This window comes from Mobula birostris, chromosome 13 (genome assembly GCF_030028105.1).
Source record: "Mobula birostris isolate sMobBir1 chromosome 13, sMobBir1.hap1, whole genome shotgun sequence".
NCBI classification, from domain to species: domain Eukaryota; kingdom Metazoa; phylum Chordata; class Chondrichthyes; order Myliobatiformes; family Myliobatidae; genus Mobula; species Mobula birostris.
The window spans coordinates 51,976,981-52,003,278 of record NC_092382.1 but is presented as its reverse complement, the minus strand read 5'-3'; the positions used below and the strand labels follow the sequence as shown (position 1 = coordinate 52,003,278).

Below are 26,298 nucleotides of genomic sequence, written 5' to 3'. Positions count from 1 at the left end.
TATATGCCCCCCCCCCCCCCCCCCCGTGTTAGCCGTTTCAGTCCTGGAAAAAGCCTCTGGCGATCCACACGACCAATGCCTCTCATCATCCTATACACCTGCATGAATCTCCTGCATGATTGTCTCCAGGCTGAATAAGACGATGAGCTCGCTGTGGTTTTGACGTTCTTCAAGGCTCTGGACGAAGTTGGTTAAACTCCTTCCCCGCTCTTTCTAACGTTTTGTGTCATTTTCACTAATTTCAAAGGACTGTGCTTCAGGCAGCTGGATTGTTGCAATGCGCCTCTCAAGCCTGACAGCAGACTAGCGAATGAATTTTCGATAGAGCGGAGTCAGAAAGAGTTGGCAGTATGATTCAGTGCTTTGGGGCTCCAGAGAATGATGGGGTCTAGAGTTTACGAGGAGGAGGAGAAATCAGACCAGCAGGATATGGCTACAAATTAAAGATCAGAAACATCTGGAAATTGGTTGAATGAAAAAAAAAGATGGTTAATTTCTGCAAATTACTGGTGAAAATCAACAGCAAATGTGGAGAGGAATAAATACACAACGTTTAGGCCGAGCTCCCTTCAATATGCTTAGCCTGTGAACTCTTCTGCTTATTTGCTGCCTGAACTGCAGAGTTCCTCCAGCATTGTGTGTGTGTGGGTCTTTGTATTTCCAGCAACTGCAGAATCTGTTACATTTGTAAGAGGATTGTACTTTGGCATTAGATACACGGAATACCTGTTGATATTGAGCAAATCGTTTATGGGATCCGCTTTCTGTGTTAAAACAGCTACTGAGTACTCTACACACAAAAAAAAACTGAGGTCTGGACATGGAACCGAAGCTTGCCGGAACATTTAATGGCGCCGTGATTACCTAGAAAGCTCTGCATAACAATTTTCGCCGTCGCGGAAGCACCGATCAAATGCGCAGGCGTCAGGGTTGATGTTTGTTCCCGAATATCGCGCATGCGCGCAGTGCAGTAAAGGCCTCGGAAAATCGGCTCCAGGTAAGAGACAGTTTGCTGGTGGGGTTTTCAACACCGAATTCGGGATAATTACTGTGAGTTCCGGATACCGTGACCCGCAATCCCGGGACAGTCCTGTTCTCTTCCCTCTCTCTCTCAGCCCCACGACCCGTACACGGGCCCCGGGGAGCTTCCGGCTGGTGAGGGAATGGGAACCGATGGATCTCCCAGACAGAGCTGGGCTCCAGCGATCTAAATGCAAAGATTGGGAACTCGGGGAAAGGGAACAGATCTCTTAAATCACCTTTGTTCTACCTCCTATCACAAACGAGAGAAAATCTGCAGATGCTGGAAATCCAAGCAACACACACGAATTGCTGGAGGAATTCAGCATTAGTACTCTTCCTTAGATGCTGCCTGGCCTGCTGAGTTCCTCCAGCATTTTGTGTGCGTTGCTTCTTCTACCTGCTCTTGTTCTGGACTTTTCTACTCGTGAGAACACGGTTTGACCCACTCTCTCTGGGTACATAATTATATCAAACACTTTTGTCCTGGGCAACAAGTAGCTTTCACATCACAAATGTGCCGGACAGACTACTGCCTTTCCCTTCATATTCATTGGCATTGCCATCAATAAGCTCAGCACCGACAGTCACCTGGGAGGAGGGTTCAGGGGAAATATTTATGTACAATACAGAAACTGTGTGTATTGTGGTGATGCAAAAGTTGCTGGAGAATTTGCAAGTGGGAGGAAGTGGAGTGATATTTGGAAATCTGACTTTTAAAAGTGTCATTTAGCAAGCAAATCAGATATGGATGGTGTGCAAAAGCTGGAGTGAGAAAATTCTTCCTCACCCTGTACAGGCCTGCTATGTAGGTTGTGTGAGAGTGCAGATGAACTTGATCAAACCCAGAGGATAACAAAGTTCTTATTGACAGTGATTTACTAGCTGTTAAAATGAGTACCTCTATTTAAAGTTCAGTGTGCACATATTGTTGTCACTGGGTAAAAATTGCACAGCACAAGATTTTTTGGCACACCGCTCATTACAAATTAGATGGGACATTGGTGGGAAGGTGGGGAGACTTCAAGTGTCCTTGACACGCTCACCTGCTAGGTGTGCGTCCAGCTGCAGCTTGTAACCCTGCACGTTAGGGAGTTTGAGCTGGAAATGGATGAATTCCAGATCATTTGGGAGTTGGAGGCCGTGATGGATATGACATGAGGAGAGGTGAGTTACACCCAAGGTGCAAGACACAGGAAACTGGGTGAGAGTCAGGAAGGGGAATGAGGTTAAATAGCCATCGCAGAGTACTCTTGTTGCTATCCCGCACAACAACAGGTGGACCACTTTCGGAACTGTTAGGGGGGATTACCTAGCAGAGGAATTTCAAAGGGCTGATAGGGGCTTTGTTAGTTAGGGAATTAAAACTAGCAGAGGTCTAATATCCTAGTGGTGAGGCTTGCTAGCTAGTGCTAGTGTGTGGCAGGGGTTGGTGGTTAAATTAAAGTTGCAGGCGGGATTGGAGCCAGAATGGCAGAACAGATGGGTGGAAAGGGTGAATTGAAATGACTTATATCCTTAATATACATGAAGAGTAGAAATATTTACATTAATTCTCCATCTAAATGTGCAATGTGTAATTTCTAGTAATCTATAATAAATAGTACAGTCATTATAACATAGTAATACAATTTCATCAGTATGAATTAATCAGTCTGATGGCCTGGTGGAAGTAGCTGTCCAGGAGCCTGTTGGGCCTGGCTTTTATGCTGCAGTACCATTTCCTGGAGGGTAGCAGCTGGAACAGTTTGTGGTTGGGTAAATCGGATCCCCAATGATCCTTCGGGCCTTTATACGCACCTGTCTTTGTAAATGTCCTAAATAGTGGAAAGTTCGCATCTACAGATGCTCTGGGCTGTCTACACCACTCTCTGCAGAGTCCTGCGATTGAGGGAAGTACAGTTCCCATACCAGGCAGTGATGCAGCCAGTCAGGATGCTCTCAATTGTGTCCCTGTAGAAAGTTCTTAGGATTTGGGACCCCATCCCAAACTTCTTCAAGCTTCTGATGTGGAAGAGGTAGACAGCCACATACCACACAGCCGGTGTGCACAGACCAGATGAGATCCTCGGTGATGTTCATGCCGAGGAACTTAAAGCTGCTTCCTCTCTCAACTCCAGATCCATTGATGTCTCCATTCCTTCTGTAGTCCACAACCAGTTCCTTTGTTTTTGTGACATTGAGGGAGAGGTTGCTTTCTTGACACCCAGACAGATGTTGTTCAGACAAAGTCAGCAATCAAAAGGTTGAGCATGGTATGATGAATGTGCAGAGCTGTGTTTTTCACAATGCAAGAAGCATCGTAGGAAAGTCAGATGAGTACAGGTCATGGAATCATGATATTGTAGCCATTACTGGGACTTGGTTGCATCCAACAGTCTGAGGGATTTAGAGGAACAAATTTGTAGAGAGATTGCAGACTATGCCAAGAAACATATGTTGATATCGTAAGTGATTTTTAACTTTCCAAATATTGACTGGGCCTCCCATACTGAAAAAGGACTAGCTGAGGTAGAGTTTGTCAAATGTGTCCTTCATCAATACGTAGAATTCCCAATGTAGAACTGTGCAAAAAGCTATTCGGAAATGATCCAGGGCTAGTGACAGAAATTAGTGTATGGGAACACTTTGTATCCGGTGATCATAATACCATGAGATTCCAAGTAAATATGGAAAAAGAGAGGTCTGAACCACAGGTTGAGATTCTAAATTGGGGAAAGGTCAATTTTGATGGCATCAGAAAGGATCTGACAAGTGTGTTTTGGGAAAGGCTGTTTTCTATCAAAGGTGTACTTGGTAAGTGGGAGGCCTTCAGAAGTGGAATATTGAATGTGTAGAGTTTATATGAGCATGCCAAATTGAAAGTTGAAAGGTAACTGGTGCAGGGATCCTTGGTGTTCAAGAGATATTAAGGACCCGGAGATCTTGTTCCTCTAAATGCCTCGGACTGTTGGGTGCTACCAAGACTCATTAATGACTGCAAATCATAAATCAATGTCCTGAGCATATCTGATTTTCTTTTTAGTTGTCTTCTGTTGGTTTTAAAAACTTTCCAATAGCTTTTGTTGTATTATTTGCCCTCTCTTTGGCCTTTATGTTGACGTTGGCTTTGTCTTCTCATTTCAGCCACGGTTGTGTCCTCCTGCCTTTCCAATGCTTCTACTTCTTTGGGATGTATCTATCACTCAGCTCCGGAATTGCTCCCAGAAACTCCAGCCATTGCTGCTCCATCGTTATTCCTACCAGTTTCCCCTTCCAGTCAAGTTTGGCCAGCTTCTCTGTCATAGAAGCATGGAGAAATTCTGTGCAGAAACAGGCCGTTTGTCCCCTCTAGACAATGATGATAATATTTAAGATGTCAAATGCAACCACCTGCACCAGGACCATCGCCCTCCATACCCCTACCATCAAGATACCTATCCCAGCTTCTTTTAAATGGTGAAATTCAGCTGGCATGAACCACTTGTGCTGGCATCTCATTCCACACTGTCACAACCATTTCAGTGAAGAGTTTTCCCACATATTCCCCTTAAATTTTCACCTTCACCACTTACCCATGACCTCTGGTTATAGTCCCACCCAACCTCAGTGGAAAAAGCCTGTTTGCACTTACCCTCATAATTGTGTATACCTTGAACAAATCCTCAAAGCAATGTATAATTTCCTTGTTTATGTTCAGAGCCGTTTTTACGTGTATAAGATGATGAGAGGCATTGATCGTGTGGATAGCCAGAGACTTTTTCCCAGGGCTGAAATGGCTAACACGAGGGGGCACAGTTTTAAGGTGCTTGAAAATGTGTATCAAGGGGATGTCAGAGGTAAGTTTTTCCACACAGAGAGTGGCGGGTAAGTGGAATGCACTGCCAGCAATGGTGGTAGAGACGGATACAATAGGGTCTTTTAAGAGACTCTTCGATAGGTACATGGAGCTTAGGAAAACAGAGGGCTATGCGTTAGGGAAATTCTCGGCAGTTTCTAGAGTAGGTTACATGGTCGGCACAACTTTGTGGCCTGAGGGCTCTGTAATATGTTGCAGATTTCTATGTTCTATGTTAAACAGCGAAACAACATTGGCTGTTCTCCAATCCTCTGGTTCCTCCCCCTGTCACCAAGGATGATTTAATTATCTCTGCTAGGGGCCCCGACAATTTCTGCACTTACCTCCCGTAGAGTCCGAGGGAGCACCTTGTCATGCCCTGGAGATTTATCCACCCTAATCTGCCTCAGGATAGCGAACATCCTCTCTTATTTAATCTGTACAGGGTCCACGATGTTAATGCCACTTTCCCACACTTCCATAGACTCTGTGCCCATCTCCTGAGTAAATAGAGATGATCTTCCCCATCTGCTTTGGTTCCAAACATGGATTACCATTCTGGTCTTTCAGAGAACCAACTTTGTCCCTTGCAATACTTTTGATCTTAATGTATCTCCAGAATCCCTTAGGATTATCCTTCATTTTTTCTGTGAGGGCAATCTCATGCCTTCTTTTAGCCATTCTGATTTATTTCTTATTTGTTCTCTTGCATTTCTTATACTCCAGGAGAACCTGCCTGCCTATCCCTGTTATGCAACTCCGTTTTGTGCTCCACCAGGGTCTCAATATCTCTTGAAATACAGTTTCTATCTTTACCTTTTATTCTGACAAGCACATACCTGCTTTGTACTTCCAAAACTTCACTTTGAAGGCCTCCCATTTACCAAGCACACCTTTGCCACAAAGCAGCCTGTCCCAGTCCACAGTTGCCAGGTCCTAGTGTCATAATTCCAGGTGTTGATCCATGCCCTGAACACATCCGCCTTTCCTACGCTGCTGCTTGTATTGAAATATACAGGGCTCAGCATATTCACTGCACCATGCTCAACGTTTTCATTCCTGACTTTGTTTGAGGACAGAACAACATCTGTCTCCACAACCTCTCTACTATCTGTTCTGTTATTCAGGCTCCCATTCACCCTACAACTTTAGTTTAAATGTCCCCCCCCACTACCCCCACCTCTCGACATGCAGCTCTATCACCCCTTTGGCTTTCATCTCCCAGATCAATAAAAAGGAGGTGCATACCAGGTACAGGAAAATAGGAACAAATGGGGTACTTATGAAGTTTGAGCCTCAGCTGTGGCAGCGTGTTTGTGTCTTTGAGCAAGGCACTTAGCCACACATTGCTCTAGTGTCTGTGCGAGGAGTGGCGCCCCACACAGACTTCCAACCTGCACCTTGTAAGGCATGAAAATGCCCGACGCGGGCCTCTCATGGCCTGAGTCGATGTTCCTTCCTTCCTTCCTATGAAGTACAGGAAATTCAAGTGAACACTTATGAAAGAAATAAAAGAAGGCATGGTTGCCCCAGCAGACAAGGTTTAGGAGACTCCTCAGGGATTCTGCAGACATGTTAAGAGCAAAAAGGTTGCAGGGAAAATATTAATCCTCTGGAAGATCAGAATGATAATCCATATGAGGAGACAAAATAGATGGGGGAGATATTTTTTTGCATCCATACCTACACAGGAGATGGACACAGAGTCTACAGAAGTGAGGCAAAGCAGCATCAACTTCATGGACCCTGTACAGATTACAGAGGTGGAGGTGTTTGCTGTCTTAAGGCAAATTACCGTGGATAAATCCCCAGGGCCTGACAAGGCCCTGGGACCCTGTGGAAGACAGGTGCAGAAATTGTCAGGGCCCAAGCACAGATACTTAAATCATCCTCAGTGACAGGTGAGGGACTGGAGGATTGGAGGACAGCCAATGTTATTCCCCTGTTCAAAAAAGGCTCTAAAAATAAACTCAGAAATTGTACGTTGGTGAGCTTAACACCTGCAGTGGGAAAGTTATTGGAACGTATGTGCAGGAACCAGATATATAAGTATTTGGATGGATGTGGACTGATTAAGGATAGACAGCATGGCTCTGTGCATGGTTGGTCATGTCTAGCCAATCTTATCGAGTCTCACGAGGAAGTTATCAGGAAAGTGGATGAACTCAAAGCACTTGACAAAGTCTCATATGGGCGTTTGGTCAAGAAGGTTCAGTCACTCAGCATTCAAGATCAGATAGTAAATTGGATGAGACACTGTCTTTGGGAGAAGCCAGACTGTGGTAGCAGATGGTTGCCTCTCTGACCGGAGGCCTGTGACTAGTGGTGTGCCACAGGGATCAGTGTTGGATCTGTTGTTGTTTGTCATTTATATCAGTAATCTGGATGATAGTGTGGTTAACTGGATCAGCAAATTTGTGGCTGACACCAAGATTGGTGGTGTAGTGGACAGCAAGGAAGACTATCGTGGCTTGCAGTGGGATCTGGACCAGCTGGGAAAATGGTTTGAGAAATGGGAAATGGAATTTAATGAGACAAGTGCGAGGTGTTGCACTTTGGTAGGACCTAGAATTACACAGTGAGTGGTCGGGCAGTGAGGAGTGCTGTAGAAGCAACGGATCTGGGAATACAGGTCTATAATTCACTGAAAGTGGTGTCAGAGTTGAATAGGGATGGAAAGAAAGATTTTGACACATTGGCCTTCATAAACCAAAGTACTGAGAACAGGAGATGGATGTTATGTTGACATTGTACAAGACAATGTTGCAGCCTAATTTGGAGTATTGTGTGCAGTTTTGGTCACCAACCTACAGGGAAGATGTAAAAGAGGTTGAAAGAGTTCAGAGAAAATTCAGAAGGATGTTGCCACATCTGAAGGACTTGGGTTATAAGGAAAGAGTGAACAGGTCAGGACTTTATTCCTTGGAACATAGAAGATTGAGGAGCGATTTGATGGAGGTATACCACAATTAAGAGGGGTATAGATAGGGTAAATGCAAGCTGGATTTTACCACTGAGATTGGGTGGGACTATAACCAGAGGCCATGGGTTAAGGATGAAAGGTGAAATGCTAAGGGGAAAATGAGGGGAAACTTCTTAACACAGACGGTCATCTGGGTGTGGAGTGAGCAGCCAGCACAAATGGTGTATGCGAGTTCGATTGCAACATGTTAGGGGTTTGTATAGGTACCTGGATGGTAGGGGTATGGGAGTAGAAAGTTTAAATAGCTCGACAGCAACTAGATGGGCCAAAGGGTCTGCTTCTGTGTTGTACTTTTCTATGACTCTGACAAGAACCTTAAATAATACTAACATTCACTCTATAATTCCTTTTAACAGCTGTGCAGACTAACCATACATCTGAGTAGGAGATATTTACTAAAATATTTGCTAAAACTGTGGCACTTTAAATTAACAGTACATACAAGAAAATCCCAGCTGCACGTCAACAAAGGCTATTTGTGTGAGAGTGTTTCAGTTACTGTGGGGCCAGGAACCCATGCAGCTCAGTGTGAACAGGGAATAATACCAATGGAGAGAGTCAAGCTGAAACAGGTGACAGATTGGAGATGGCAGAAATGCCCCATTCCTATCGAGACAGGAAGAACATCAGAGAGTTTGATGGTCATTTCAGATACCAGCACTGTGCCCAGTTAGAAGAAGATTTCTCTCTCCAACTTTGGTTGAACCTCACTGTAACAATGTGATGTCAGTTCACGTCTTAGCGACTGAAGTGATCTCATCTGAAATGTTGTCCTTCAGCCATTGATGGATTTTGTAAATCTTTTTACAGGTTAAAAATGACAAGAAATTTGTCTCTGGGAATCTCGAACACAGCACGCCAGTTTTGCTGTCTTTGGCCAGATATTTAAGAAGTGGAGCAAGGGATTCACTCAGTCATCCTACCTGCTCAGACTGTGGGAATGGATTCACTCGTTCATCTCAACTGAAGGTACATCAGTAAGTTCACACTAGGCAAGGCCATTTGCCTGTTATGTGCGTGAGAAGGGATTCAGTCGGTCTTCCAACCTGTGGACATACCAGTCAGTTCTAACTGGGCAAAGGCAGGTCATCTGCTGAATTTGTGGGGAAGGATTCACTCGGTCATCTGACCAAATGGCACACGAGCGAGTTCACACCGGGGAGCGGCCGTTCACCTGCTCAGACTGTGGAAAGGGATTCACTAAGTCATCCACCCTACAGAGTCATCAGCGAGTTCACACTGGAGAGAGGCCGTTTACCTGCTCAGACTGTGGAAAGGGATTCACTCAGTCATCCGGACTATTGGTACACCAGCGTGTTCACACTGGGGAGAGACCGTTCACCTGCTCGGACTGTGGAAAGGGATTCATTCAGTCATCCGGACTATTGGCACACCAGCGAGTTCACACTGGGGAGAGACCGTTCACCTGCTCGGACTGTGGGAAGGGATTCACTCAGTCATCCGGACTATTGGTACACCAGCGAGTACACACTGGTGAGAGACCGTTCACCTGCTCGGACTGTGGGAAGGGATTCCATGGATCATCCGACCTTCATAGACACCAGCGATTTCACACTGGGGAGAAGCTGTTCACCTGCTCAGACTGTGGGAAGGGATTCACTTTATTACATCACCTACAGAGTCACCAGCGAGTTCATACTGGAAAGAGGCCGTTCACCTGCTCAGACTGTGGGAAGGGATTCACCCAGTCATCGGGACTGCTGGCACACCAGCGAGTTCACACTGGGGAGAAGCCGTTCACCTGCTCAGACTGTGGGAAGGGATTCACTCGTTCATCTGATCTGCTGGCACACCAGCGAGTTCACACAGGGGAGAGACCGTTCACCTGCTCAGACTGTGGGAAGGGATTCAGTCGATCATGTGATGCTCTTAGGCACCAGCGATTTCACACTGGGGAGAAGCCAATCACCTGCCCAGACTGTGGGAAAGGATTCACTTTATTACCTGATCTATGGAGACACCAGTCGGTTCACACCGGGGAGAGGCCGTTCACCTGCTCAGTCTGTGGGAAGACATTCGCCCAGTCATCCGACCTACAGAGTCACCAGAGAGTTCACACTGGGGAGAAGCCGTTCACCTGCTCAGTCTGTAGGAAAGGATTCACTCAGTCATCCACCCTACAGAGACACCAGCGAGTTCACACTGGGGAGAGGCCGTTCACCTGCTCAGAATGTGGGAAGGGATTCACGCAGTCAACCCACCTACAGAGTCACCAGAGAGTTCACACTGGGGAGAAGCCGTTCACCTGCTCTCAGTGTGGGAAGGGATTCACTCAGTCATCTAACCTTGTGACACACTACCGGGTTCACACTGGGAGAAAATTTCAATAAGCTTCATGCTGGATATTTGTCCATCAACGTTGCTGAATGCAATTTTGAGAGTGACTGTCAGTGCTGAACTCTGCAATTATTGCTGCTGCTCACCACACCCAGTTCTGCACCCTGGTCACTGGGCATGGGAGGAGTTTCTTCTGCTGCATATTCACCTTTAATGGGACTGGAGTTTAATATTCTGGATTTGTGACATATAAATCAGTTCTATTTTAAACTCTGTCTCCGGTGAATTTATGACACACCTAGTGTACAGTAGAGAGTCGACTCAGGCTGGCTCGACCTGACCAGTGATTCTGTTCCACGACAGTCCTTTTCAATCCTCCCCTGTTGTTCCCCTCTCGCTCTCCCTGTGCTGATGGGTTCCAATCAGTCACCACTCTGTGGGTGAAGAGGTTTCTCTTGAATTCTCTGCAGACTGAAGAAGTCGAACTGACTGCAGTTCTGTCTGAGATGTTCTTCGCCCCTCTAATCTCTGGACTGAGGAAGAATGACATTGGTAGTTAACCTCCTTAATCATGACTCACTTCCACATTACGGGTCATTTTCTCTGCTTCTAAAGGGTTGTTAGGAAACACCCCTGGCCTCTAAAGACTGAAAGCAGAATGGGAAACCATCAGTTGGATGTTCAAGGGAGCAGGGTCAGGAACCAGAGGCAGGTCTGCACAGGGCAGAGTTTGGGTCTGTGGACGATAGTCGGGGTAAGAACGTATGATGAGGAGAAGGGAATCAGCAGCAGGACGTGGCAACAAATGTCAAGAGTAGCAACATTTGGAAGCTGATTGACAGAGAAAATTTTTCTGTTTTCTGACTGATGACACAAACAATATCTGTGGTGAGATGCTCCACTGGTCGAGGAAAATGTGTGTTGAGAATGGTTATATCTAGTGTGGGAGCCATTCCTGCTTGTTTATCCTGTAATATTATATTTGAATGGTTATTATGGATTGTCCTATCTGAAATAATGTATTGATTATCATATAATTTGTAAGATTTGACTCTAAAACTGGATCAGGCTTGAATTTATGGTGCCTTAATGAAGTGATGGAGGGCATTGATGAGTTTGTATTTTAAAGCAAGATTTTGGTGAATGATATTTGCCACTTGATTGTACCTTTGTAATTAATCAGATTGAGTTAAACTGCTGCAGGATCCTGAGACGTGTTGGATTGTGTCTGGTTTGTCTTGGCATTTTCTGCATTTACTGCCTTGTTTGTTTGTATTTCATGTACTTTTGATTTTTTTTCCCTTTTGTTAACCACCTTATCCTGTATTTCTGCAAGGAACCCCTCTGTTTCTGGGAAGAGGTCTCCAACTCTCAGTCAGGTGCTCGATGCTTCCTTGTCACCATCTGGTCTGCTCAGATCATTGGGATGTCTCCCAAGGAGGGTCATACTCGTTCCACTGGTTAATGTTTTCTTCCATAGTGATGATTCATTTTTCTGAGTTGTCCTCTCATTGAAGTTTTCTGGTCTGTATTTCTTATCACGATGGCATAGACACACCTGGAGTGCTGAATCCTGTTCATTTCTGATGAAAATATATACTTAGAAATTTTATACTGTTGTGTGATTTCTTTTTCATGTGTGTTACTCCTCTAGCTCCCGTCCAAGGTAGTGTTAATCTAAGTGGGTTTGAGCGTAAATAGTCTTTTCTAAAGTTCTTACTTATCTTTGTAAATTTTACTGATTGAAGTGGCAGCAAGATATTTTTATTAAAAAAAGTCAATGTCGGTTTTGATGGAAGTGTTTATTGCCTTTGTTGTATTTGTTAACAACTGAGCTCTGTTTGGCAGGTTTTTTTAAGCCTTGAACTAAATTTTGTCAAAGGTTTTCACAATTTCACACTACTTTCTATTTTCTTTGCTTGTTGATATTCCAGATACGTGGGTGTCAAGAGTCCCGATGAAGGGTCTTGGCCTGAAATGGTGATTCCCATCCATAGATGCTGCCTGACATGCTGAGCTCGTCCAGCAATTTGTGTGTAGTTCTCTAGATTTCTCGCATCTGCAGGTCCTCTTGTTTCCAGATACTTATACATTTCTTGAAAGAACAAGCTGGTACTGGGGTTGTGTGGCTTTTTTACTAAAATATTAAACAAGATCATTAGAAAGAGGTGGCATAAAGTTGGAAGGTGCAGAATCTGTGGGTAGAATTAAGGAATAGCAAATGTACAAAAAAAATCCCTGATGGGAATTGTATAGAGACCCCCAAACAGTAGTGAGTATGTGGTCCACAAATTGCAATGGGAGATAGAAAGTGCGTGACAAAAGGGCAACGTTACAATAGTCATGGGGGATTGTCATGCAGGTGATTAGGAAAATTAGGACGGTGTTGGTCTCAAGAGGAGGAATTCCTAGAATGTCTACAAGATGCTTTTTTAGAGCAGCTGGTGGTTGAGCCCACTTGGGGATCAGCTATTCTGGATTGTGTGTTGTAATGAAGCGGAATTGATTCGGTCACTTAAGTTCAAAGAACCCTTAGGGGCAGTGATCTTAATATGATCAAATTCACCCTGACATTAGAGAAGGAAGAAGCTAAAGTCCGATGTGGAATAAAGAGAATTACAGAGGCATGAGAGCAGAATTGGTCAAAATTGATTTGAAAAGAACATGGGCAGGGATGAAAACAGAGCAGAGATAGCTGCAATTTCTGGAAGCAATTCGGAAGGCACAGGATATACAAATCACAAAGAGGAAGCAGTATTCTAAAGGTGAGGTGACAAAACCGTGGCTGATCAGAGAAACCAAAGACAACATATAAACCAAAGAGAGAGCATGGAGCAAAAATTACCAGGAAGTTAGAGGATTGGGAAGCTTTTAAAAACCAACAGAATGCAACTAAAATAAATAAGGGAAAAGATGGAATACATAGGTGAGCTAGGCAGTAATATTAAAGAGGATACTAAATTTTTCTTCAGGTACATACAGTGTAAAAGAGAGGTGGAAGTGGATTTCAAACCACTGGGAAATGATGCTGGAGAGGTATTAATGGGGTGGGGGTGCAAGGTGATGGCAGATGAACTGAATAAGTATTGTACATCACTCTTATCTGTCGAAGACACTGGCAGGAATATGAAAGTCCCAGATGTCAGTGGTCAGAATGTGTAAAGTTACGTTACTCGGGAGAAGTTTCTTGGGAAACAGAGATGGTCTGAAGGTAAATAGATCACCTGGACCAGATGGTGAACACCCCAGAGATCTGAAAGAGGTGGCTGAAGGGATGTGGAGGCATTAGCAATGATCTTTCGAGATCTTACCCCCACTACCCGAAATGTCCTCTCCTCACCCACCCTCCCAACTCCAGTCCTGTCCCCGCTTGCAGGGCAACAGTCTGCCGGTGTTTGCCCCCCAATGTGGTGAATCGCCACCACCGTGGGCTCAGACATTTCCACAGATGAGCCCCTCCTGTCCCCACCGGGACAAACATCCTGTCCGCCCCCTCTCTCACCGTCTTCATCCTCTCCCTCCCCGGGGAACCGGCATCAAACCGACGGGCCAAGCGGTCTCCTCCTACCTCTCAGCGATACATCAGACTCCGGCCGCAGGAGACGCTTCACAAACGCCCCAACTTCCCTCGGAGGGAAATGGAAATAAATCAGAAAGCGGACATTTACTTTCAGGTTTATCCCGCTTTGACGGAGAGATCGGACACGGGGTCAGCGGGGGTAACGCCCTCTCGGCCGGTCCGCCTTCGCGACTGGGTGTAACCAATGATTGACATCGGTTCGCACCAATGGGAATAGCCTGACGTCACACATGGGCCCTTTTCCCTTCCAAACAAGTTTGGCCAGCTTCTCTGTCATAGAAACATGGAGAATTTCAGTATGGAAACAGGCCATTTGGCCCATCTAGTCAATGCTGAAAAAACATTTAAGCTGTCTAATCCACTGGGACCATCGCCCTCCATACCCCTACCATCCAGGTACCTATCAAACTTCTTCGAAATGGTGAAACTGAGCTCATATTGACCACTTGTGCTGGCATCTCATTCCACACTCTCACAACCATTTCAATAAAGAGCTTTTCCACATGTTCCCATTAAATTTTCACCTTTCCCATTTACCCATGACCTCTGGTTGGCATCCCACCCAACCTCAATGGAAAAAGCCTGCTTGCATTTACCTTATCTATATTCTCATAATTTTGTATACTTCTAACAAATCCTCAAAGCAGTGTATAATTTCCTTGTTTATGTTTAGAGCCTTTTTCAGGTGTATAAGATGATGAGGGGCATTGATCGTGTGGCTAGCCAGAGGTTTTTTCCCAGGGCGGAGATGGCTAACACGAGGGGGCATAGTTGTAAGCTGCTTGGAAATAGATACCGAGTGGATGTCAGGGGTACGTTTTTTTACACAGAGAGTGGTGGGTGCGTGGGATGCACTGCCGGCTATTTGCGTGAGAATGTTTCAGTTACTGTGGGGCCGGGAACCCATGCAGCTCAGTGGGAACAGGGAATAATACCAATGGACAGAGTCAAACTGAGCCAGGTCACAGATTGGAGATGACAGAAATGGCCCATTCTTATTGAGACAGAAAGAGCATCAGAAAGTTTGATGGTCATTCCAGATACCAGCACTGTGCCCAGTTAGAAGATGGTTTCTCTCTCCAACTTGAGTTGAACTTCACTGTAACAGTGTGATGCCAGATCACACCTTGACAACTCAAGTGATCTCATCTGAAATGTTTTCCTTCACCCATTGATGGATTTTGTAAATCTTTTCACAGGTTAAGAATGACAAGGAATTTGTCTATGGGAATCTCGAACACAACACATCAGTTTTTCTGTCTCTGTCCAGATATTTAAGAAGTGGAGCAAGGGATTCACTTGATCATCCTTCCTGCTCAGATGTGGGGAGGGATTCACTCGATCATCTGACCGACTGACATGCCTGTCATTTTACGTTGGGGGGAACCCGTTCATCTGCTCAGACAGTGGGAATGGATTCAGTCGGTCATTTCAACTGAAGGTACATCAACAAGTTCACACTGGGACAAGGCCATTCACCTCTTCTGTGTGTGAGAACGGATTCAGTCGGTCTTCTCGCCTGTGGACACACCAGTCAGTTCACACTGGGCAGTGGCTGGTCATTTGCTGAATTTTTGGGGAAGAATTCACTCAGTCATCTGACCTAATGGCTCACCAGCGAGTTCACACCAGGGAGCGACCATTCAACAGGTTTCTGTTCCATATTATTATATGAAAATCTATCCCTGCCGTTCCCCTCTCACTCTCCCTGTGATGACAGGTTGCAACTAGTTACTACTCCGTGGGATAGGAGATTTCCCTTGAATTTCAGAGAATCATAGAAATCTACAGCACATTACAGACCCTTTGGCCCACAATGTTATGACGACCATGTAACTTACTCTAGAAACTGCCTAGAATTACACTACCGCATAGGCCTCTATTTTCCTAATCTCCGTGTACCTATCTAAGAGTCTCTTAAAAGACCCTATTGTATCCGCTTCTACCACCGTTGCTGGCAGTGCATTCCACACACACACCACACTTTGTTCAAAAAACTTAGCTCTGACGTCTCCTCTGTACCGACTACCAAGCAGCTTAAACCTATGCCCCCTCGTGTTAGCCGTTTCAGCCCTGGGAAAAAGCCTCTGGCTATCCACACGACCAATGCCTCTCATCATCCTACACACCTGCATGAATCTCCTGCATGCTTCTCTCCAGACTGAATAAGACGATGAGCACTCTGTGGTTTTAATGTTCTTCAGGGCTCTGGTCTAAGGTGTTTAAGCTCCTTCTTCCCTGATCTTTTCAACATTTTGTGTCACTCTCACTCATTTCAAAGGACTGTGCCTCTGACAGCTGGGTTGTTGCAATGCACCTCTAAAGTCTGACAGCAGACCAGCGAGTGAATGTTCGATGGAACAGAGTCAGAAACCAAATAATTACCAGCCTGAGTCAGGGCTTTTGGGCTCCGAGAAGAGATGGCCCATAGAGATTACAAGGAGGAGGAGAAAGAGAAATTAGACCAGCAGGATGTGGCTACAAGTGAAAGATCAGAAACATTTTGAAAATGTTTGATTGAAAAAAAAGGTGGTTAATTTCTGCAAATTACTGGAGGAAATCAACATATCAGGCAGCAAATGTGGAGAGGAATAAATGGAGAACGTTTAGGCCGAGTCCCTTCAGCATGCCTAGACTGTGTACTCCTCTGCTTAGTTGCTGCCAGCATTTTGTGTGTGGGCGTCTCTGTATTTCCAGCAACTTTTGTATTTCATATCTGCATTTGTAAGAGGATTATACCTTGGCATTAAATAGATGGAATACCTGTTGATATTGAGTCCAGAACAAGGGGCCACAGTTTGAGGATAGAGGGGAAGCCTTTTAGGACCGAGATTAGGAAAAACTTCTTCACACAGAGAGTGGTGAATCTGTGGAATTCTCTGCCACAGGAAACAGTTGAGGCCAGTTCATTGACTATATTTAAGAGGGAGTTAGATATGGCCCTTGTGGCTATGGGGGTCAGGGGGTATGGAGGGAAGGCTGGGGCGGGGTTCTGAGTTGGATGATCAGCCATGATCATAATAAATGGTGGTGCAGGCTCGAAGGGCCGAACGGCCTACTCCTGCACCTATTTTCTATGTATGTTTCTATGTATATTGTTTGTGGGAGCCGCCAACACAAAAAAAAACTGAGCTGTGGATATCGAACTAGCGCTTGCAGAAACTTTTAATGGCATCGTGATTACGCATAAATCCTTGCGATAAAAATGTCGCCGTCGCCGAAGCACCGATCAAATGCGCAGGCGTCAGGGTTGTTGCTGTTAGCGAATATCACGCTTGCGCAAAGTATACAAAAGGCCTCTGATTATTCGGTGAAGGTTAGAGCGGGTTTGCGGGAGGGACAGTCGCTGTGACCCGCAATCCCGGGACAGTCCAGCTCTCTCGTCCCTCTCTCTCTGCCCCACGATCCGTACACGGGTCCCGGGGAGCTTCCGGCTGATGAGGGAATGGGAACCGATGGATCTCTCAGACAGAGCTGAGCTCCAGCTATCTAAATGCAAGGATTAGGAACTCGGAGAAACGGAACAAAATCTTTTACATCACCGGTTGAGAAAATCACCTTTGTTCTACCTCCAATCACAAACCAGAGAAAAATTGTAGATGTTGGAAATCCATGCAACAGACACAAAACGCTGGAGGAATTCAACATTAGTACTCTTTTCCATAGATGCTGCCTGGCCTGCTGATTTCCTCCAGCATTTTTTGTGTGCTCCTTGTTCTACCTCCTCTGGTGAGAAAATCCTTCATTACCCGCTACAGGCCTGCTACATAGGTTGTGTGAGAGTGCAGATGAACTCGATCAAACCCAGATGAGATCAAAGTTCTTATCGCCAGTGATTTGGTTGCTGTTGAAATGAATACCTCTGTATATAAAGTTCAGTTTTCACATGTTGTCACTGGGCAAGAATTGTACAGCACAAGATTTTTGCAGACACTGGTCATTACAAATTAGAGGGGACATTAGTGGGAAGGTGGGGAGACCTCCAGTGTCCCTGATACCCTCACATACCTGACTCCCTGTAACCCTGCACGTTAGGGAGTTGGAGCTGGAAATGGATGAATTCCGGATCATTCAGAAATCAGAGGGGATGACACGAAGAGAGGTGAGTTACACCCAAGGTGCAGGACACAGGAAACTGGATGCGAGTCAGGAAGGAGAATGAGGTTAAATAGCCATCACAGAGTACTCTTGTGGCCATCCCCCAGGACAACAGGTAGACCACGTTAGGAACTGTTGGCAGGGAATTAGCTAGCACAGGAAAGTCAAAGGGGATTTGTTAGTTAGGGGAACAGAACTAGAAGGGGACTAATATCCTAGTGGTCATGCTTGCTAGTGCTAGTGGATGTTAAACTGAAGTTGCAGGGTGGATGGGAGCCTGAATACCAGAACAGATAGTGGAGTCATTGAAGTGAATTGACTTTATTACTTACATCCTTCATATACATGTGGAGTAGAAATCTTTATGTTCCGTCTCCATCTAAATGTGCAATTTGTAGTAATTTGTAATAAACAGTATGTACATCAGAATGGTCAATATAATATAGAAATACAATTGTATCAGCATAAATATATGAGTCTGATGACCTGGTGGAAGGAGCTGTCCCAGAGCCTGTTGGTTCTGGCTTTCATGCTGTGGTACCATTTCCCGGATGGTAGCAGCTGGAATAGTTTGTAGTTGGGGGTGAATCAGGTCTCCAGTGATCCATCAGGCCCTTTTTTACACATCTGTCAGTGTAAGTGTCATGAATAGTGGAAAGTTCACATCTACAAATGCACTGGGCTGTCCGCACCACTCTCTGCAGAGTCCAGCGATTGAGGGAGGTACAGATCCCATACCAGGCAGTAATGCAGCCAGCCAGGATGCTCTCTATTCTGCCCCTGTAGAAAGTTCTTTACATTTGGGGGCACATTCCAAACTTCTTCAGCCTTCTGAGGTGAAACTGGCATGCTTGTGCCTTTTTCACCACACAGCCGGGATGTACAGACCACGTGAGATCCTCGACGATGTTTGTGCCGAGGAACTTAAATCTGTTTACCCTCTCAACTCCAGATCCATTGATGTCAATAGGGGTTAGCCTGTCTCCATTCCTTCTGTAATCCACAACCAGCGCCTTTGTTTCTGTGACATCGAGGAAGTGGTTGTTTTCTTGACACCAGTCAGATGTTGTTCAAACTTCAGACAAAGTCAGCAATCAAAAGGTTGAGCATGGTGCTTCGAATGTACTGAGCTGTGTAAATCAAATGCAAGAAACATCATGGGAAAACCAGATGAGCTCAGTGCATTGAATTCTGATATTGTTACCATTACTGGGACTTGGTTGAAACCAAAAGTCTGAGGGATTGAGAGGAACAAATTTACAGAGAGATCACAGACTATGCCAGAAACAAAGACTGATACAGTAAGTGATTTTAACTTTCCATATATTGACTGGGCGTCCCATACTGTAAAAGGACTAGATGGGGCAGAGTTTGTCAAATGTGCTCTCAACCAGTAGAATTCTCAAAGTAGAAGTGTGCAATAAGCTATTAGGAAATGATCCAGTGCTAGTGACAGAAATTAGTGTATGGGAAGACTTTGTACCTAGTGATCATAATACCATGAGATTCCAAGTAAATATGGAAAGAGAGAGGTCTCGACCACAGGTTGAGATTCTAACTTGGGAAAGGTCAATTTTGGTGGTATCAGAAAGGATCTGACAAGTGTGAATTGGGACAGGATGTTTCTGGCAAAGGAGCACTTGGTAAGTGGGAGTTCTTCAGAAGTGAAGTTTCGAGGGTTGTATGTGCCTGTCAAAATAAAAGTTTGGTAACTGGTGCAGGGAACCTTGGTTTTCCAGAGATATTGAGGCCCCGGATATTTTGTTTCTCTAAATGCCTCAGGCTGTTGGGTGCTACCAAGACTCATTAGTGACTACAATATTATAATTCCACGCCCTGAGCTCAGCTGACTTTTTTTGAAGTCATCTTCTGTTGGTTTCTAAAAGCTTCCCAATAGTTTTTGCTCTTTTGTTTGCCCTCTCTTTGGTTTTTACATTGGCTTTGGCTTCTCATTTCAGCCATGGTTCTGCCCTCCAGACTTTACAATGCTTCCAGTTCTTTGGGATGTATCTATCACTCACCTCCCAAATTGCTCCCAGAAACTCCAGCCATTGCTGCTCTGTTGTCAGTTTCTACCAGTTTCCCCTTCCAATCAAGTTTGGCCAGCTTCTCTGTCATAGAAACATGGAGAAGGTCAGTGCAGAAACGTGCCCACTCTGGACGATCAGTGAATGGTAATCTATACTGTGAATGGTATCTATAATGTGAAAAAGACTAAGGAGCTGGTGGTAGACCTGAGGAGAGCTAAGGTACTGGTGACCCCTGTGTCCATCCAGGGGGTCAGTGTGGACATGTGGTGGCCAGTGCTATCATGTTTGCTGTTGTGTGCTGGGGCAGCAGGCTGAGGGTAGCAGACACCAACAGAATCAACAACTCATTCGTAAGGCCAGTGATGTTGTGGGGATGGAACTGGACTCTCTCACGGTGGTGTCTGAAAACAGGATGCTGCCTAAGTTGCATGCCATCTTGGTCAATGTCTCCCATCCACTACATAATGTACTGGGTGGGCACAGGAGTACATTCAGCCAGAGAGTCATTCCACCGAGATGCAGCACAGAGCATCATAGGAAGTCATTCCTGCCTGTGGCCATCAAACTTTACAACTCCTCCCTTGGAGGGTCAGACACTCTGAGCCAATAGGCTGGTCCTGGACTTATTTCATAATTTACTGGCATAATTTACATATTACTATTTAACTATTTATAGTTCTATTACTAGTAATTATTTATGGTGCAACTGTAACAAAAAACAATTTCCCCCAGGATCAATAAAGCATGACTATGAATATACGAGGAGGCAAAATAGATAGGGTAGATTTTACATAGCATTCTTGCAGCTGTATTTACTCAGGACACAGATACCCATTCAAACTTCTCATCAATGGTGGAATCGAGCTCACATGCATCACTTGTGCTGGCATCTCATTCCACACTCTCAACCATTTCACTGAGAGGTTTTCCACATATTCCCCTTAAATTTTCACCTTCCCCACTTACCCATGACCTCTGGTTGTCGTTCCACCCAAACTCAGTGGTAAAAGCCTGATTGCATTAACCCTATCCATACCCTCATAATTTTGTATACTTCTAACAAATCCTCAAATCATGTATAATTTCCTTGTTTATGTTTAAAGCCTTTTTTAGGGGTCTAAGATGATGAGGGGCATTGATCATGTGGATAGTCAGAGGCTTTTCCCAGGGCTGAAATGGCTAACATGAGGAGCCTGAATAACAGAACATATAGTGCAGAGTTGTGGAGACAGATGTTGTTCAGACTTCAGATAAAGTCAGGAATGAAAAGTTTCAGCAACTTTAGTTTAATCCCCCACACACAAACACAAACCCACCTTCCACCATGCAGCTCTATCACCCCTTTGGCTTTCATCTCCCAGATCAATAAAAAGGAGGTGCATACCAGGTACAGGTAAATAGGAACAAATGGGGTACTTATGAAGTACAGGATATTCAAGTGAACACTTACGAAAGAAATAAAAGAAGGCATGAGGTTGCCCAGCAGACAAGGTGAAGGAGAATCTTCAGGGATTCTGCAGATATGTTCAGAGTGAAAAGATTGCAAGGGAGAAAATTAATCCTCTGAAAGATCAGAATGGTAATCCATATGAGGAGACAAAATAGATGGGGGAGATTTTTTTGCCATCTGTATTTACTCAGGAGATGGTCACAGGGTCTATAGAAGTGAGGCAAAGCAGCATCAACTTCATGGACCCTGTACAGATTACAGAGGTGGAGGTGTTTGCTGTCTTAAGGCAGATTACCATGGAAAAATCACCAGGGCCTGACAAGTTGTTCCCTATGACCCTGTGGAAGACAAGTGCAGAAATTGGTGGGGCCCAAGCACAGGTATTTAAATCACTCACAGTGACAGGTGAGGTACTGGAGGTTTGGAGCCAATGTTATTCCGCTGTTCAAGAAAGGCTCCAAATATAAACTAGGAAATTATACGTTGGTGAGCTTGACATCAGTAGTGGAAAAGTTATTGGAACGTATGTGCAGGAACTGGATATATAATTATTTGGATAGATGTGGACTGATTAAGGATAGACAGCATTGCTTTGTGCATGGTAGGTCATGTCTAACCAATCTTATAGAGACTCTCGAGGAAGTTATCAGGAAAGTGGATGAAGGCAAGGCAGTGGATGTTGTCTACATGGATTTTAGCAGGGCACTTAACAGAGTCTCATATGGGGGGTTGGTCAAGAAGGTTCAGTCACTCAGCATTCAAGATGAGATAGTAAATTGGATGAGACACTGTCTTTGGGAGAAGCCAGACTGTGGTAGCAGATGGTTGCCTCTCTGACTGGAGACCTGTGACTAGTGGTGTGCCACAGGGATCAGTGCTGGATCTGTTGCTGTTTGTCATCTATGTCAGATATCTGGATGATAACATGGTTAGCTGTATCAGCAAATTTGTGGCTGACACCAAGGCTGGGGGTGTAGTGGACAGTGAGGAAGACTATCATGGCTTGCAGAGCAATCTGGACACACTGGAAAAAATGCGTTGAGAAACAGAAAATGGAATTTAATGCAGACAGGTGTGAAGTGTTGCACGTTAGTAGGAACAAGGTCTTACACAGTGACTGGTCGGGCTCTGAGGAGTGATGTAGAAGGAAGGGATCTGGGAACGCAGGTCCATAGTTCACTAAAAGTGGTGCCCCAGTTAGATAGGGACGGAAAGAAAGATTGTGGCACATTGGCCTTCATAAACCAAAGTACTGAGTACAGGAGATGGATGTTATGTTGACGTTGTATAAGAAATTGGTGAGGCCTAATTTGCACTGTTGTGTGCAGTTTTGGTCACCTACCTACAGGAAAGATGTTAGAGGTTGAAAGAGTTCAGAGAAAATTTGCAAGGATGTTGCCACGTCTGGAGAATTTGATTATAAGGAAAGATTGAACAGATCAGGCCTTTATTTGTTGGAACGTAGAAGATTGAGGGGAGATTTGATGGAGGAGTACCAAAATTATGAGGGGTATAGATAGGGTCAATGCAAGCTGGCTTTTACCACTGAGATTGGGTGAGACTACAACCAGAGGCCATGGGTTAAGAGTGAAAGGTGAAACGTTAAGGGGAAAATGAGGGGAAACTTCTTCACACAGTTGGTCATTCGGGTGTGGAATGAGCAGTTAGCACAAATGGTGAATGTGAGCTCAATCTCGACACTTAAGAGGTATGAGTAGGTACCTGGATGGTAGAGATATGGGAGTAGAAAGTTTAGTTCAGCACAAACTAGATAGGCTGAAGAGTCTCTTTCTGTGTTGTACTTTTCTATGACTGTGACAAGAACCTTAAATAATACTAATATTCACTTTAATTCCTTTTAACAGACCAACCATTCATCTCAGCAGCAAATTTTTATACGGTGTTTAAACTGTGGCACTTTAAATTAACAGTACATAAAAGAAAATCCCAGCTGCAGGTCAACAAAGGCTATTTGTGTGAGAGTGTTTCAGTTACTGTGGAGCCAGAGACCTATGTAGCTCAGTGGGAACAGGGAATAATACCAGTGGAGAGAGTCAAACTGATCCAAGTCACATATTTGAGACGGCAGAAATGCCCCATTCGTATAGAGACAGGAAGAGCAACAGAGAGTTTAATTCCAGATACCAGATACCATTTAATTCCATATACCAGCACTCTGCACAGTTAGAAGATGATTTCTCCTTCCAACTTGGGTTGACTGTCACTGTAACAGTGTGATGTCAGATCACACCTTGGTGACTAAAGTAATCTCATCTGAAATGTTGTCCTTCACCCATTGATGGATTTTGTAAATCTTTTTACAGCTTAAAAACTACAAGGATTTTTTCTATGGGAATCTTGAACACAACACACCAGTTTTGCTGTCTCTGTCCAGATATTTAAGAAGTGGAGCAAGAGAACCACTCGATCATCCTTCCTCCTCAGACTGTGGGGAGGGATTTACTCGATCATCTGACTGACTGGCACGCCCATCATTTTACACATGGGGAGAGGCCATTCACTTGCTCAAACAGTGGGAATGGATTCCCTCAGTCATCTCAGCTGAAGGTACATCAGTAAGTTCACACTGGTCAAGGTCATTCACCTGTTCTGTGGGTGAGAAGGGATTCAGTCGGTCTTCCCACCTGTGGACACACCAGACAGTTCACACTGGGCAGAGGCTAGTCATCTGGTGAATTTGTGGGAAGGATTCACTTGGTCATCTGACCTCATGGCTCACCAGCGAGTCCACACTGGGGAGAAGCCATTCACCTGCTCAGAATGTGGGAAGGGATTCACTCGTTCATCCACCCTACAGAGTCACCAGCGAGTTCACACAGGGGACAGGCCATTCACCTGCTCAGACTGTGGGAAGGGATTCACTTTGTCATCTCAGCTACTGAGCCACCAGTCAGTTCACACCGGGGAGTGGCCATTCAACTGTTCAGACTGTGGGAAGGGTTTCACTTGGTCACCCGACCTACTGGTGCACCAGCGAGTTCACACCGGAGAGAGGCCGTTTACCTGTTCAGTCTGTGGGAAGAGATTCACTCGGTCATCCGACCTACAGAGTCATCAGCGAGTTCACACTGGGGAGAAGCCGTTCACCTGCTCAGAATGTGGAAAGGGATTCACTCAGTCATCCAACCTACAGAGTCATAAGCGAGTTCACACTGGGGAGAAGCCCTTTACCTGCTCAGACTGTGGGAAGAGATTCTCTCATTCATTTCACGTACTGACCCACCAGCGAGTTCACACTGGGGAGAAGCCGTTCACCTGCTCAGAATGTGGGAAGGGATTCAATCAGTCATCCACCCTACTGAGTCACCAGCGACTTCACACTGGGGAGAGGCCGTTCACCTGCTCAGAATGTGGGAAGAGATTCACTCGATCATCCGACCTACTGAGTCACCAACGAGTTCACACTGGAGAGAAGCCTTTCACCTGTTCAGAATGTGCAAAGAGATTCAGTCGATCATCTGACTTACAGAGTCATCAGCGAGTTCACACTGGAGAGAAGCCGTTTACCTGCTCAGAATGTGGGAAGAGATTCACTCGATCATCCACCCTACAGCGTCACCTGCGAGTTCACACTGGGGAGAAGCCGTTCATCTGCTCAGTCTGTGGGAAGAGATTCACTCGATCATCCACCCTACAGAGTCATCAGCGAGTTCACACTGGGGAGGGGCCGTTCACCTGCTCAGACTGTGGGAAAGGATTCACTCAGTCATCCCAACTACTGGCACACCAGTCAGTTCACATTGGGGAGCGGGCGTTGATATGAATCTCGAGGTTTCATTTCCTGTGGACTGTCATTTTAGGGGAGAGAGAGAGAGAGAGAGATTGAGAAGGTGAATCAGTCTGACTTGTAGCTTGTTTACATCACTCGCAGCTTGTTTAGTTTTAACCGAGGACACAGACACTCAGAGTCAGACAGAGACAAAGGAGAAAAAATGGAAGGATCGAAAGAAGGGAACTAGTGGCCAAGGGTCACTGTTTAGAACTTTCCTATGCCCACAAGGGTGGGTTAATTATTGATTCAGTGAACATCGAATGTCTGGTTATCACCTCATTTGATCCATTGGAGTGGATCGGATTTGTGAAGACCACTTATGTCTTATGTGCCTGGGTATGGTCTGGTAATTCACTTGAAGATGATACCCCTTGTGACAAGTCCCTTTCGGTGATAATTCGTACGTGGATTTAGAACGACAAGGATAAAATCTACAGCGACTGTTCTCTTGTTTTACCACCGTGGAACCTATGGAATTTGACATAATTGCCTTGTCTCGACATTTACCCTGGATTACAAATATCTCTCTCTCATCAACTATTCCATGGATGAACTGAACTTTCATACTTTACCATCTCAAGACCCTATCTCAATAGTTTGGGAGTTATATTTAAATATATATATATATATATATATATATATATATATATATATATACATACACACACACACACACACACACACACACGTAACACTGTTCAATTTTGTTTATCTTGTTTTAGTTACTATCTTATAAGTAGATACTAATAAAGATAGTGATTTTAACATCAAAACCAGACTCCAGGTGTAGTCTATTGCTACTGGTTTGTTTCTAAAGCATTACGGTTTGTAACAAAATTGGGGCCTGCGTCCGGGATATGAACAAATTTGGGGGCATATTGATTATCAGTTTCATTGGGGAAATCCCTTTTGATTTATTTGTGTGTGAAAAATCAGCAGCAATGGATGTTGATAGATTTCTGCAAGCGCCAACCTCTGAAGCATTAGAGGATGCCAGAAGGATTGAGTTGTTGAGTCTTGCTAAAAAGTTAAAACTTGGAAAGGTGAAATTGACAATGAGGTCACAGATGCAGAGGATAATAACTGAGCATTGTTTATCCAAGGGTGTGTTTAAAGTGGAGGAGTTGGAGGTGTTTCCTGAAAGTAAACCCACTGAGTTTGCGCTCCTGTACAAGTTAGAAAAATTAAAGATGGAGGCTGCAGAATGGCAGAGGCAGCTTGAGGCTAGA

At 44.8% G+C, this 26,298-nt stretch overlaps 1 protein-coding gene across 2 annotated transcripts; it reads left to right on the top strand.

Annotated features, from left to right (window-relative positions):
- Window positions 1-825: 825 nt before the first annotated feature.
- On the top strand, window positions 826-26,169 carry LOC140206836 (uncharacterized). 2 transcript variants are annotated; one of them, XM_072275077.1, is made up of 6 exons: window positions 826-997; window positions 4,147-4,838; window positions 8,631-8,789; window positions 12,053-12,183; window positions 14,898-15,348; window positions 23,601-26,169. In XM_072275077.1, the coding sequence occupies exon 6, from the start codon at window positions 24,008-24,010 to the stop codon at window positions 25,058-25,060; it is 1,053 nt and encodes a 350-aa protein (XP_072131178.1). In that variant the 5' UTR covers window positions 826-997; window positions 4,147-4,838; window positions 8,631-8,789; window positions 12,053-12,183; window positions 14,898-15,348; window positions 23,601-24,007; the 3' UTR covers window positions 25,061-26,169. The 2 variants fall into 2 exon arrangements, with proteins under 2 accessions (XP_072131178.1, XP_072131179.1); XM_072275078.1 differs by lacking the exon at window positions 12,053-12,183 and having other exon boundaries at window positions 837-997; window positions 8,631-10,162; window positions 15,086-15,203; window positions 23,985-26,169.
- Window positions 26,170-26,298: the final 129 nt, after the last annotated feature.